Source organism: Cicer arietinum, chromosome 1 (assembly GCF_000331145.2).
Source record: "Cicer arietinum cultivar CDC Frontier isolate Library 1 chromosome 1, Cicar.CDCFrontier_v2.0, whole genome shotgun sequence".
NCBI lineage: Eukaryota > Viridiplantae > Streptophyta > Magnoliopsida > Fabales > Fabaceae > Cicer > Cicer arietinum.
This window is the reverse complement of record NC_021160.2, coordinates 7,892,099-7,907,124: the sequence shown is the minus strand read 5'-3', so window position 1 is coordinate 7,907,124 and position 15,026 is coordinate 7,892,099. Positions and strand designations below refer to the sequence as shown.

The 15,026-nt window shown below is 30.6% G+C and overlaps 2 protein-coding genes and 1 pseudogene across 6 annotated transcripts in view; all 3 read left to right on the top strand.

The window, feature by feature from the left end:
• LOC101510295 (primase homolog protein) overlaps window positions 1–2,223 on the top strand; it is a 9,633-nt gene extending 7,410 nt beyond the window's left edge. For 2 of the 3 annotated variants that reach the window (XM_027331464.2, XM_004486442.4), the window contains 2 exons: window positions 1,691–1,751; window positions 1,942–2,223. In XM_027331464.2, coding sequence (XP_027187265.1) covers window positions 1,691–1,751; window positions 1,942–2,016 — 136 coding nt within the window. In that variant the 3' untranslated portion in view covers window positions 2,017–2,223. Of the gene's footprint in view, window positions 1–1,690; window positions 1,752–1,941 lie in introns of those variants that run through there. The other variant, XR_189280.4, reaches the window with a different exon arrangement.
• Window positions 2,224–5,771: 3,548 nt separating this feature from the next.
• On the top strand, window positions 5,772–6,398 carry LOC140920654 (zinc finger BED domain-containing protein RICESLEEPER 2-like; annotated as a pseudogene).
• A 936-nt stretch (window positions 6,399–7,334) lies between these two features.
• LOC101509540 (uncharacterized) lies at window positions 7,335–12,059 on the top strand. 3 transcript variants are annotated; one of them, XM_004486440.4, is made up of 6 exons: window positions 7,335–7,704; window positions 7,808–7,919; window positions 9,737–9,810; window positions 9,889–10,629; window positions 11,229–11,318; window positions 11,648–12,059. In XM_004486440.4, the coding sequence occupies exons 1-6, from the start codon at window positions 7,489–7,491 to the stop codon at window positions 11,774–11,776; spliced, it is 1,362 nt and encodes a 453-aa protein (XP_004486497.1). In that variant the 5' UTR covers window positions 7,335–7,488; the 3' UTR covers window positions 11,777–12,059. The 3 variants fall into 3 exon arrangements, with proteins under 3 accessions (XP_004486497.1, XP_004486496.1, XP_004486498.1); XM_004486439.4 differs by having other exon boundaries at window positions 9,886–10,629; XM_004486441.4 differs by lacking the exon at window positions 11,648–12,059 and having other exon boundaries at window positions 7,339–7,704; window positions 9,886–10,629; window positions 11,229–11,619.
• The last annotated feature ends 2,967 nt before the right edge of the window (window positions 12,060–15,026 follow it).

Here is a 15,026-nt window from a genome sequence, read left to right as displayed (position 1 = left end):
TGGTGGCCACTCAGGTTTTCTACGCACGTATCGAAGGATGGCAGGAAATCTTTATTGGGTAGGAATGAGAAAGTCAGTTATGGAATTTGTGCAGAGTTGCGACGTGTGTCAACGTCAAAAGTACGTTGTGTCCTCTCCTATGGGTTTGTTACAGCCTCTCTCAATTCCGGAGAAAATTTGGGGTGATATTTCAATGGATTTTATCATTGGTCTCCCAAAATCGAAGGGGTTTGAAGCAATTCTTGTAGTGGTGGATAGATTATCCAAGTATGGACATTTTATTCCCTTAAAACATCCATATACTGCAAGGAAGGTGGCTGAAATATTTATTAAAGAGGTGGTGCGTCTTCATGGGGTGCCACAATCCATTGTCAGTGGTCGTGATCCACTGTTTGTGAGTCTATTTTGGAAAGAGTTGTTTTGCTTACAAGGAACAATGTTGAATATGAGTTCAGCATATCATCCGGAGACTGATGGGCAAACGGAGGTGGTGAATCGGTGCTTAGAAGCATATCTTCGTTGTTTTGCATCGGAGCAACCAAAGGAGTGGTCGCAATGGATTCATTGGGCTGAATTGTGGTATAACACCACATTCCATGTGTCTACAAGAACTACACCGTTTGAGGCGTGTATGGAAGAAAACCACCCACTGTGGTTAGATATTTACAGGGAGAAACGAAAGTTGAAGCGGTAGCAGCTGAATTGGTTGATCGTGATGAGGCCTTACGTCAACTTAAGTATCATTTGAACAGGGCCCAAGAACAGATGAAGAGGTATGCGGACAAGAAAAGAAAAGCATATTCATTTGAAGTGGGTGAGTGGGTATTTTTGAAGCTCCGGCCCCATAGACAGCAGACAGTGACTAGAAGGATTAATCAAAAACTGGCTCCACGGTACTTTGGACCATTTCTGATCCTAAAGAAAATAGGGGCAGCATCCTACAAGTTGAAGCTGCCTGAAGGAAGTAGACTGCATGCAGTGTTTCACATTTCACAACTCAAGAAAGCTATTGGAGACTATTCTGCTGAATCTCAACTACCAGACGGGTTAGAAATGGAAGCAGAAGAGGGGGAAGAACCGGAAGAATTGCTGAATGTAAGATCAGTGATGAAAGAAGGACAGCTGGTGCGACAATGGCTGGTGCGTTGGAAAGGAAGAGCTGTAGAAGACACAACTTGGGAGGATGAATTACTACTAAAAAGTCAATTTTCATCTCTCAGTAATGATAGAATTAGTGGGCTTAAGACTAGTGAAAGACCCAAATCTGCAGTGTAGAGAACTTATGTCCGCAAGGGTAAAAAAGAGAATAAGCAGTCTATTAATGACAGGGCAGAGAAACTCATTAAATTCTAGGGATTTCAGTTACACATAGGAGAACAAATTAAGGAGGGTAGGGGAGTATTGCTCATGAATAATTATTATTATCATTGAATTAAGAGATACTATTTTCTCTGGAGGAGCTTTGCTTTCGGTTATACATTGTATCAGAATTTTCCCTTCTTCCATAAATCAATAAATTTCCATTTTATCTATCATTTTACGTTCACAGATCCCTATTTTTCTGTGATTCTATCAAGATTCACTAGATTTCATGCTTGTGGATTAAATGCTCACTTGTGGTTTACTTATAAATTGCATAATGTACTTTGTATTTACTGACTTATTTTCTTTCTTTCCTTGTTAATGTCAGGTGTTGGCAAGTACGCTGGCCAAAGAAAGATGAAAATACCTTCTTCAAAGATGCAAATGAGGTATAACTTAAGATGTTCTATCTTGTCCGTATTTTCTTTCTTTTGTAGCAAATGTCTTTTGGAGTTTCTAAGAAAATGAAATTTTCGAGGCTCAATTAATGATATATATAATGCTTGTATTTTTTGTTTTAGAGTGTTGAGTATAAGTTCGTGATTTATATAACTATTGAATTGTGGTTTATGGGCCTAGGTTCTCAAATACATGGGAGCTGATGCTTTGAAGAGAATAGTTGAAAATGCAGAGCCATATACTAGTGCATACTAGGTAATTCCATGATTTCCATCTTGGAATGTGAAGATGGATGTAGGTGAAGTGATATGTTTCATCAAGATTGTAAAATGTGAGTTTATTATAATCTACATGGTCAACTGAAGGATATTTATGTGCACTGGTGTGAACAATTGCAACTCTTGGATAATATTAACTCAAATCTTCCATAATATATAGTGAATTGCAAGGTTTTAAGTTGCAGTTGTGGTAATGGTTTCGTTGCGATCCTTAATATTGCGGAGAATTATAGTGAAATAAAATAAATTGCGGCCACTACGCTCACCGAGTCCCCTTCCTCTTCCAATTTTTGATGGTGTAGTTCTCTTGGGTTTTAGACATTCAGAAAGTATACATAAGTAAGTGTATTTTTGAGTTTCTATAAGCATAGTTTCATATTTTTAAGATTGAATATTTGAATGTATACTTAAGGAGGTGTATTTTATTACTTCTATAATAAATATACACCATTTCCTGAAGATGATCATAGGAAGATAAATGTAAGGTGCATTCAGGTAAAGTGTTCTTAAAAACAATGTTTAAGTTACCTTTAGATGAGTATTCTTGTTCTTGAAGAAAAAGAAACGAAATATGGGCTGTATTAGCAAAAAGCAGGGGTGTAAATAGTATTCGGCATACAAAATATGAACATGGGCTCTGACCACATTTGATAAGATTTGACAAAGAGGAATATCATGCACATAGGGGTAGGAGTGTTCATGGTGTAAAAATTACCCTGTGTTGTATCACATTAATGGTTTGGTTCAGTTATTGAAAATTACTTTTAAATCAAGTTCAGTGATTGAACTGGTTTAAAACTGATGTATAAATATCAACTAGTTTAATACTTTGAACAAGTTTTTAGTTAAAATCGATTTCAAAATAGTTATTCGGAAAAAGAATTTTGAAATTTTTTTTGATAATTAAATGTAAAAAAATTTCCCAATAAAAAAATCTATTGACAATTTTTTTTGATTTTTTTCAAGAAAAGTTTTTTCGAGAAAAATAAATATAAAAAATTCTCGATAAAAAAAAAAATTTAAGAAAAAAGTTTTATTTTTTCCTGAAAAAGTTTTCAAGAAAAAAAAGTTTTCGATTTTTTTCTCAAATTTTTTTTAATAAAAAAATGATTTGATTTTTTCAAAAAAAAAAAAAGTTTCTATATTTTCTATATTTTTTTTCCAAGAAATATAAATTTCAAAATTTTTTGTAAGAAATAAAAAATTTTAAAATTGTTAAACTGGTTCCTGAATTAAGTTTAGTTAACTGAATTATTTTAAATATGTGGTTCAATTCATGAATTATTAAAATAGTTTGATTTTTTGTGGTGCAGTGAAATCCAATTTGTCAATATGGTCCAATTAACCATATTTTTGCACATTCTACCATCCTCCCATTTCACACAAAAATACATTGTTTTGGACACAATTTCAAGTTAATGACATATATACATTAGTATATGGATATTGTTGGTTGTCCGAAAATAATGAGTCACTAAAATATCACGGACGCACATAATTAAGAGTCAACATGAATTTAATAAATAGCATATGTGATAGGGTGATAGAGTGAGAGTATAATAAGTTGTCTGTAATCGTAGGGGGTCTATAGTCTTACTTACTTATGACGTGGACTGTTTAATAAAAATGTTAAATTTATTTTTTTCAAAGTTTATTAAACCGATATAAATATATATATATAAATATATATATATATATATATATATATATATATATATATATATATATTAACATTGTTATTTTTATTATTATTTCATTAATATTAGTATTTATTATTTTAAAGCCTTTCAAAATCAATTGCCTTGTCGACTTGTTGTTCCTTATTCTTCCATGCGTCAATAAATTTGTTTCAAAGTTTTTTGAAACTTAACACAACTTTATTACCGTAATTCATTTTATTATTATTAGTATTAATTATTATACTATGTAACTTGATAATTGTCATTCTCCATTCTTTTCAATTTCCATCTAGATTGCATGCTGCATTTGTAATTATATAAGCATAATTGATTTTATTTAAAAATGAATACTATTTATTTATTATTTTTATATATATATTATTAGTATATAAGATTTATAAGCCTTAATTTTTTATAATTATAATTGATTGAAAGAAGCAGATCAAACAAAAATCCTATTGAATTTGTTCAAGACTTCAAGTTATGGTAGATGTATGATTTCAATATTTACTATTTCCAAACTTTTTTTTTTCATTTATCTTTGTATTCCTTTATTAAAGCCAACCTTTGTAAAAACTCATAAAAATCTTTTAGAAACTCCATTGAAGTTGTTCTAATTTTAGGTTTTGTAAGTCAAATAAACATGAGATCACAACAATATATGTGAATTTGTAAATAAAAAAAAAAGGTAAAGAAATGCATAAAATAGGCGCGGTCTCTTTAAAAGGAAAAAAAAGCATCACTTGTTTGGACTGATTTTGTTGAAGTTGAAGTCTCTAAAGGTGTGAAGAAAACAATTTATATACATTCTAAACTAAAATTGTCTACTAGAGGACTTGGAGTAAGCACTAGTCATTTGAAAAGACACGCTAAATGTTGCAATCAAAAGAAGTTGAAGACAACAGTTGAAACAAGACAAATTGTCATTCCATTTCAGCCATTGAAGTCAATTAACCCTTTTATTAGTCATGGTACTAGATACTCTAACGAAAAGATGAGGAAAATAATTGCAACTGTTATCATAGTTCATGAATATTCTTTTAGTGTTGTCAAAGACGACATTTGGATGTGGGGCTTCCAAAAACAACAAGAAGTGATTTTTTGGCACTATTTGAGATGGATAAGAAAATTTTTGTGGAAAAATTTAGAAAGTGCGAGCAAGATTAGTTTAACTATAAATATGTGGAAATCTAGCCATCAAGTAGTTGAATATATGATTATCACAAGATATTTAATTGATGTAGGATGAAATCTTCAAAAAAAAAGTTTTGAATTTTGTGAAAGTGCCCCCTCCGAGGCGTAGTATTGATGTGGCTGATGCTTTATATAAATGTTTGAAAACTTGGGAGATTGAAAATAAATTTTTTTCAGTATTTGTTGATGATGCTTCTTACAATGATTCACGCTAAGATGTATCAAAGATGATTTATCTCTAAGTAGTAAGTTAATTCTTGGTGGCTCTTTGTTTCACGTTCAATGTTATGCACACATATTGATTTTGTTAGTGCAAGAAGACCTTAGTAAAATTAAGGATACCATATTCAATATTCGTGAAAATGTCAAATATGTTAACCACAACGATGCAAAACTAAAGGCATTTTGTGATGTGGTGTAGCAGAAGTGCTTAAAAGAAAGGAAACTCGTCATTGATTGTCCAACAAGATGGAATTCAATTTTTAATATGTTGTCAACTGCTTTAAAATTTAAGATTGCCTTTGTAGCCTACAAAGAAAGAGAGCCTCATTATGATTTTGCCCTTTCCTTCATTTGAAGAATGGAACAAAATTGAGAAAGTTTGTAAGCTGTTAGAACTATTTAATTGTGCAACTCATGTGATCAATTGTTATCTACTATTTATTTTTGTACTTTATTATTCTTTGAAGTGTTCAATATCACTACTATTTTAAATGTAGATAATGAGTATCTAACTGCAAATTTGCATTTAACAGAAGCTTGGAAGGTTAAACAAATAGTTAATAAGGATGTTGAAGACGAAGATCTCTTTATGAAAGAAATTGTAGGTCCGATGAAAATAAAGTTTGACAAATACCGGATGGAGTGCAATATGTTGAAGGCTATTGCTAGTGTTTTGGATCCTAGGTGCAAATTTCATATGGTGCGTATATGTTTTCTCTTAATATATAAATCTAAAGAAGTTGTTGATGAGAATATAAAGAAGGTCAAAAACTCATTGGAATAATTATATGATGAGTATGTAGCTTTATGTTTGGAAGAGTCTCGGTCTTTGGTTGTTAATTTGGATAGTAAGAATTTATCATCCTCCCAAAAGAATGTTGCGATCGTCACCGGATTTGACGAAATTCTGAGCATTTTGCGTGAAAATGAAATCGTGCCTCCAATAGAATCAGAATTATAAGATTATCTTTATGAAGGTATTTACGTTCCTAAAACTAAATCTTTAAGTGCTTTGGATTGGTGGAGGAACAATAACATGAAATATAAGATCTTGTCTAAGATGATCGTTGATGTACTAACTATTCCAATCTCAATTGTGCCATTTGAGTCCACATTTAGTGGTGGAGATAGAATTATTGATGCATTGCGCTCTAAACTAAACGAAAAATGTGTTGAAGCTCTCATTTGTAGCGGGGATTGGTTTTGTCATAAGTATACTGCGAAGAAAAAAAATCAAAAGTTAATATTTTTATTTGATATATGATATTATATCAAGTAGTATTTATACATTTTTTTAAGAATTTGTTAATTTACTTATTTTGTATTCTTTAGTCCAATGTCTAACTTATATGTATTTTTTATTTTATTTTGAAAGTTGATAAACAAAAGATACGATTCACCTTAAAGATTTGATATTATTTTTTTTTTCTTTTCTCGTACTCTGAATTTGTTTTGCTGGTTGATATGTGTACATTGTCAAAAAATTGTTCAAGTTTCGTTTCAGAGGATGACAATGTCTTTTGTTTATTGTTAATTATCGGTTCATTTTTTGTTTTATTTATAATTTTTTGCAGTTTGGTTCATTTTATTTCTTTGTTTTTTTTCCTGGAAAGTTGTTGGAGACTTGCTAGTTATAATTTTATTAGATTTGATTATAATTTTATTAATTTTTCTTATATTTATTATTTTATTAGTTTTCTTTATATATAAATATCTTGTTTAGCCTATTTAAAAAAAATATATAATATCCTTTTAAATACTTTAATGTGAAATAAGCTTTTAAAAAAGTTCAAGTCAATCGAGAAAAAAAATTCTATTATACACCATAGACCAACTCATACCTACTAAATTAATAGTAAATCAAACTCAAATTTTTTAATATATAATCTGACTTATTTCCATCCTTAGTTGTTGAAGCATGTATTAAAAAATAACATCGACGTTATTTTAAAAATTCAATAATCTCACACACTCATAAGAATACATTATTATTATTATTTTCAATAAAGTAGTTGATGTCCTTTAATTTGTTCAAAATAATAAGAAATCAATCGTATTATTTAAATGTCCAAAAAAAGTTAATTAATAAAAGAATTATTATAGAAATAATAACCTTGAATATAGTTTCGAAAGCCCACCAATTGCAAGACTTTTTGCACCCAACGTTCGAAAACGCGCTTATATTGAGTAATAAAAAAAAAAGCTATTTTTAAAAATTTGTCTCGTTGGATCACTCTCTCTGTGACCGTTGCAAACTCGTTATTCAATTTCACTGCTTCACTTCACTTCTAAAAAAATTCACACCCCTCCTTCGTTCTCTTTTTCTTCTTCTTCTTCTTCTTCTTATTCCCGCGATGCGCAAATCTAAAAAACCACAACCTTCAAATGCCGAATCTTTGGAGCGTCGAAATTGGGGCAACGTGTTCAATTTGTTGGTTCAGATGGTGCGGCATCAGCAAAACCAGCTTCAATCATTCGCTAACCAAAAGAAGTTTCTAGAAGATCGATTGCAAATGCAGAACGAACGTTGGGCTTCTGATGTTAAACTCTACAAAGATCAAATCTCTCAGGTGAATTAAATTAGGGTTTCCCTTTTGAAACCCCTACAAACTGTTTTTTTTTTTAATTTAAAAAAGTATTTTTTTTAATGTTTTCTTTGTAATTGTCTTGTAGGTGAAGATGTTTTTGATTTTTGAGGAGAAGAAGCGGTTGTTTGAATCGGCTAAGGCTGATTTGATGATGGGTTCTAAGCATAGAGAGGCTTCTGTTTTGAAATGGATTTTGGGTTAGTTCCTTTTTCTTTTATTTGGGGCTTTTCATTGTTTTTGATAAATTTAGTTGGTTAATATAGGTTATTTTTTAGGGGGTCTCTTTCTTTTTGGGTAAAAGAAAAGAAAGTTAGTGTTTTGATGTTTGTTAGATGAAATAGGTTTGTTGGTTTCTTTCTTGGCTTTAGACCCTGTTAATGTTATGTTAAGTTTTTTCACTTTTACTTTTACTTTTAATTGATTTTACTTATACCGTGCTTAAAAATTACTTGAAATTTTAACTACGATCCTGACTCTTCTCGAAAGTAAGTATACATTAACAACTCTCCCTGCTGTTACACCTGAGACGCTGACATGATTGGTGTCGGTTTAACTAGTCGAGTTTTTGAGGGATGCATTTATTTTTCTTTTAGTTTTATCAAACTGACTTTGTTCACGTCATTATCTCATGCGTAACGACTAAGAGGACCATTCCGAGGTACCATTGTAGCATTCACCTTACTTTTAATGACAATTTTCATTTTCACTTCTGTTGAATGCGTTGTTTTAATATTTTTATAGAAAAGTTGGAAACTTTTTTGAAGAAACAGAAAACTGGTTGGAATGTGTGTTGTTCACAGTCCTTGTTGTTATTCTTGTTCGACTGTTTCATAAAATAGTGATGATTTTTTTTATTTGAATTTTGAAATGCTTTGAGATGGATTTATGTGACCAATGACTCTAAGACTTAAGCTTAGAAGGTGAAATCTCGTATTAATCTTCGAATAGTCATTGATAGGTCTTAGAAGGTGAAATCTCGTATTAATCTTCGAATAGTCATTGATAGGTCTTCTATTGAAGACACCCTACTGACTCTTGTAACATGCTTCTAGATATTTGCATTTCCCTAATGTTAGTAACTTGGTAGGTAGGATGCATTGTAAGAGATGGCTTTGGTGGTAAAATACCTCATTGTTTGATCCACTTCTGAAAGGGCAAGACTTAGGTGCAGTACCTTATCAAATAATAACACGTGGACTTAAAATTCAGGATAAACGTTTCAACACCGTTACCCAATTCCCAGTAACAAATTCACAAGAATGAACGCTGCCACCATCACACATTATTAGTGCACCGTGCACGTGTCTCTATTGCGACCTTGCAGAACATCCATGCGATCATCTCACCTGCTGCCTTCAAACCATTACACATTTCCACTCTCCATTCAATGTTGCACACCCTACCAGCATTCATCAACGACTCTTAACATTCAGCCTTGCTTGTGGCCTCTTTTATCCCACCGCCATTAACAGAAGCATCCCTCATTCTTTCACTCCTATAAAGGCATTCCCTACCCATCTCCTCTGTCATTTCTTCTCAAGAGCCAGCACCCCATTCCCTCCCCTTTTGACTCTCCATGATTTGCAATCTAATCCCAAGTCATAACACCCTTCTCGGCAGTTGATGTTGTTTGATGAGACAAAAGTGAAGATGAGTTGTTGGGGGCTACATCAAATTGATAAATGTCTGATTGCTGTGATGGTTTATTTTTTGTGGTTTGTATCAAAGGATAGAGATATTGGCATCTATGAGAGTTGCTTCCGAGAGAGTGAAAGTGCACGTTTTAGTTTTTTATAGGCGAACCGTAGCACAAGGGCCTATCGTACTGCACATAAGTTGTCCTTTTTATAGAAACTCTTCAACTCTATCCCCACAGACGAGAATCACTGGTAGCTTGTGCTATACATTTTATTTTTAATGTTTTTTATTCAGCTTTTAAACTATTTGTTGTGTTGAAATTATTTATTATAACTATATTTGTTGGCTTCATATTTATTTATCTTTTTTATTCCAGATAGTACAAAGGATGATTTGGAGGATTTTAAGGCTGGATTCGAATACCTTTCTCATAAATCCTCGAAAGGAGAAGTATGTTAGCTTTCTGATATTTTTTATGCATTTCATTAGTCATAACTCATTATGCTGAGAAGTCTTACTTTATAGCAGGGCCAAGTAACAGTACTCAAAGATACTGACAAGAGGAGGAAAGGAACCGCAAGTAGTGGGAGCAAGTCTTCTTGCAACACTTCAGAGAAAGAGAAGTGTCCCGGTGAAATCAATGATGAATTGAGACAGTTAAAAGATGAATGTGAGAAGCTTGCTTCGGAAAAAAATTCTGAGCTATTAGCTCTCTTGGCAGAAAAGAATTTTGTTTGGAATCAATTTAAAATAATGGAGACTGACTATGCTAATAAATTGAGGAGTAAACAAGACGAAGTAGAAAAGGCAAATGAGAAGATAAGCATTCTTATTTCCAGCATGGAGCAACTGCAATCTGATAATAATAAAAAGGATGGTAGAGTATCAGAGTTAGAAAGTAAAGTGGCTGATATGGAGGAGGAAGCAAAAAGATTAAACAAGGAAATATCAGGACTCTCGGTGGAGTTGGAATCTTTAAGAAAGTTCAAGAACAACCAAGTTAAACCTGTTTTAAATCGTTGCACTGCAGGAACCAATGACTCGGGAATCACAGAGAGCAACAGGAGTAGAAGAAATACCACTTTGAACAAAGAAAAAGAAGTATGTACTCCTAATGAACAACCCATTTTAAGTTGTTTCACGGCAATAACTAATGACTCGGGAATCATTAAGAGCAACAGAAGTAGAAGAAGTACCACCTTAAACAAAGAAAAAGAAGTTTGTACTTCTGATGTACATGCTTCCACATCCACAAACTTCTCGGAAAAGGTATCTCATGTGCTTTTATCTGCTTGTCTTCCTTATTGTCTGCAGTGAATCAGTCATACTCATCCCCTTTTACTGGTAGTGTCATTAATTAATCTTTGCTTCTAATACAGATAATATTCGTGAGAAAAATTTCACAAGAATATGCTGTGTAGTCTTCACTCACATAAAGCATGTCTGTTTTGTATAATGAACACAGAACGCTGTCTGCTAAAATTTATTATGTCTATAAAGACTATTACTCACTTTGGAAACATAGATTTTCGTTTTTGTTCATGGTTTTAATGTATATGCTGCGTGTTCATGTTTTATACTTTTCATTTAAAATTTGTAACACTTCGAAACATGTGTTTGTAACCAGTGTTAAATTTTGCTTATTCATGCTTTCCACATTCACTTGCCTAGCTGATATGGTCAGTTTGGCCTATTCCTTAATAGTGAGTGAGTTTCAACATTATCTCGTGTTCCTGTAGTTGATGATGCTATTCTTCAGTATAGCTTCCTATGCATATTCGAAAATATATTTTCTTTTATAATTTAAAATGAATTTGTTCCTTACGATTTTAATCATTTCCCTTTCCATGAATCTTATTGTTGTGCAGGGGAAAAGAAGCTTGAAGAGGAAAGAAAGCCCAGTTATTTCCTCTTTTGAGACACCCAAATTGTTCACTTCCAGCTTCAAGGTTCCAAAAGTAAAGCCATCTTTAAGGACCAGATGACAGATTGCATATTTTTTAACTTGTTAGGGGATGTTAGTCTTGTATGTGTTTATTGCATGGTGTGCTTTTTTATGTAAATTATATATGATTAATCAGCTTTCTGTTTGGAATAGGTTAGTTCATACATACATATTTGTTGTAATTAGCATTGAAATTCCACTTTTTAGCTGAATTATTTATCAGATTAGCCTTTTAGCTTGTGGCAAATTTCATTCATTATTCTTCTAAGGAAAATGTTGGATATGTTAATTAATCTTATTATCATTGTAGTAAAGTTGATTTGTTTTCTTTTAAACAATCAGGTCTTCTTTACCGGTAACAAATCATGTTTGAAGAGTCGTCGGAAACTAAATGTAGATGTGTTTTCCTTCAAAGATTCAGACAATGATCAGCTGCCTAGTGGTGGACTAAACAAGACTCGGCTAAAATAAGTTCTCCTCACCACTTGAACCAGCGTTGCTTGTCACCCTTTAATCGAACACATTTTAGATCATTATCGATGAAACTTTTTTTTAATCTACTAGTTTAGTGGCTAGACTCATAGGAAGTGGAAAATCTTAGGTTTAATCTGAGCCCTATATATCAATATTCTTGTCGCTGTCAATTGACTTTAATGTCGTGTATCTTTTGATATTCTTGCCGCTGTCAATTGACTTTAATGTCGTGTATCTTTTTTTTCTCGTGTTGATTACAAAATATTTTAGTTGAGTTGTATTTTCGTCGCTTCTTTTTAAAATTAGACTATACTATTAACATTAAATAATATATTTCTTCTGTCTCATAATGAGTGCTATTTAAGATTTTTATTTACATATTAAAAAATATAATAATTAAAAAAAGGAGATAAGTCATTTTATCAAAACTGCCAATTATTGGTAGATTTTTTATTATTATCAATGTAAATTATAATAATATTATTTGAGTTGTGTATATATTAATAATTGAAGAGTAATATAGAAAAAAAAATTAAAATTGTAAATGATATTTATTTTAAAATAAATTTATTTTGTTAAAAATATATTGACTCAGAGATGTAAAGAGTAAATTAATTATCTACAAAAACATGAGTTTGAATTATGATGTTGATATGAGAATCTTGTACATCTTTAAATGTCCTATGAACCTTGGAGTTTTCCTTGCACTCCTCTCTCTAAGGTTCTAATATGGTTAGTACATGTTTTCCTTGATTCAGCTTTGGAGATTAGTCCAATGGCTTATAATTGGCCTTCATTATTGGGATTTATATCCCTATTTATTGAGTTAGACTATCTTGTTGTCGCAATGATACAATCTCGCAAGGTTTAGAACTTGCACCTTCTGTGGTTGCGAAGTTTTGCCTTTTATGAAACTTTGCCTTTTATTATCTAAGCATAATAGAAGGAACGATTTCTTCCCTCCTCACATTAATTTTTTTTAATAAAGAAAATAGAAAGATATATAAAAATATGTTTAATCCTTTAAATTTAGTTCAATTTTCGTTTAAATTTTTTATTCGATCTTTTAGATTAAATTTTTTTTTGTATCATTATTTTTTAAAACATATTAAATTACGCATGCATTTCCTTAACTTTAATTTTTTTTCTCTCGAATTACTATATTTAATGAAATTTAATCGAAACATCGTAATAAGTTAACTTTTTAGATTATTTTGCATGTGAAAGAAGTTAAATACATTAATCATGTAGATAGACATTTATTATTTTGTTTTTAAGTCTATACGTGAGTTTAAATTGCTATAAAGAAAAAAAAAATCGTTTATAAGATTTGATAAATATTTTTTTTGAATAGTTAATATGAAAGACAAATTGTTGTAGTATTTAATAGAGTTTTAAATGATCAGAAATTTTTAATTGAAATATTTATTATTAAAATTGAGATAAAAGATTAACTGTTCACATAGAATATAACTTGAAGGATGAAATCAAAATAAACTAATTTAAAAGCCTAAATAAGAAACTTAAACTAGTATAGGTGAATTTTTGTGTATATGTATATGGTATTGCATTAACTTGCCGTTCTTGTACATATCTATTTTATATAGTCGTTCCAACCGTTCAATACCAAACAGTTAATAATTGACGAATATTTACCATATTATTTGAAAGATTCTATAGATATGGTGATATATAAAGTAATATTTTGTCTTTGGAAGCAAATAGCAGCTGAGAAAGTAATACTAATAAACACATGTCCTTTCCAGCTTCGATGGTTGACTATGTCCCAGTCTTTCAAATTCACATGAATGAATGATACCACGCTAATGTGATTTTTATTTATTTAATGGAAGTGCAATAATTCAATTGCTAATAAATATGTGTTTGAAAAATGAATATTAAAATGGTGTTGTCCAAAAGAAATTGATTCCATATGATTACTCGGACAAATATACCACATGGAATGGTTTGTCGTTAGTGAGTGAGAGAGCAAGTCAAACATATGAGCAAATAATAGTATTTTGTTGGTGATAGGATACCATACCATACCATACCATACCACGTTCCAAAGATTATAAAGTATTTTGTTTTTGTTTTATGCTATTGAATTTAAATGCTGTGAATTTATTTGTAGATTTTTTTTTTAATTTTAAATATATATGTATATATTTATGTTGTTTTTAGTTGATGTATTCTCTTTAATTTGAATGGATACATATTATTTTTAGTTAAAAAAAATTTGTGTAAGTAAAAAATCCAAAACTAATAAACAATCACCTTAAAGCCTACGGTTTTTTTTTTTTTTTTTTTTTGTGGTACGTAAAACAAGGTTTTTAAACTTCCAAAAAAATATTATTCTATTTTAAGTATTTAACCCTAAAAACAATTATGGACAACTAATAAAAGGTTTCATAAAAAACAATTTTTTTAAACTTCCAAAAAAATATTATTCTATTTTAAGTATTTAACCCTAAAAACAATTATGGACAACTAATAAAAGGTTTCATAAGTATAAAAAAATACATCAATAGACATTTAATTATAATATTTTACGAGGCCCTTACAACATTTTCTTAGTGTTTGTTTTTAAAGATCTATTTTTTGTACATGATATGTGCTCCATCGCCAATTCACTGTAATACCAAGGTTTGCGTCGAAGCTCATTGACTGGAAAATATTTTACCTTGTTGAAATTGTAAATATAACACCTCAAATTAATTTTACTCTTTTAACAAATTGTTGTTGGATTTGATTAAACTAAGCAAACATGACTCTATAAGTATATCTTTTATGCTTTTAATCTTCCCTTTGTTGATATGAATGCTTCATCGCAAACACCATAATGGACACAAAATTATTAATATGAATCTTGATTTAAGTTATTAATAAAAGATAAATAAATAAAGGTAAATTAAATGATATTGATAATTGAGATAATGAATTGCATCAAGGGTTATATAGACTTATATAGTACAAATAGTTAACTAGTAGTGTAAATAACTAACTAACCAATTAAAATATCTAATATCCCCTCAAACTAGAATATGTTTAATAAACTTCAAATTTAAAAAATCTCAAAAAAGAAATATTATAAAAAATATCGACTAAATAAATTTGAAATGCCTAAAATTCATCGGGAAGAATTTGAAATGCTGAAAATTCATTAATACATTAACAAAATAAAAATATGAATTTTGTGATCGACCTAATATAGATAGAATATGAAACGCCAATTAAAATTAAAAAG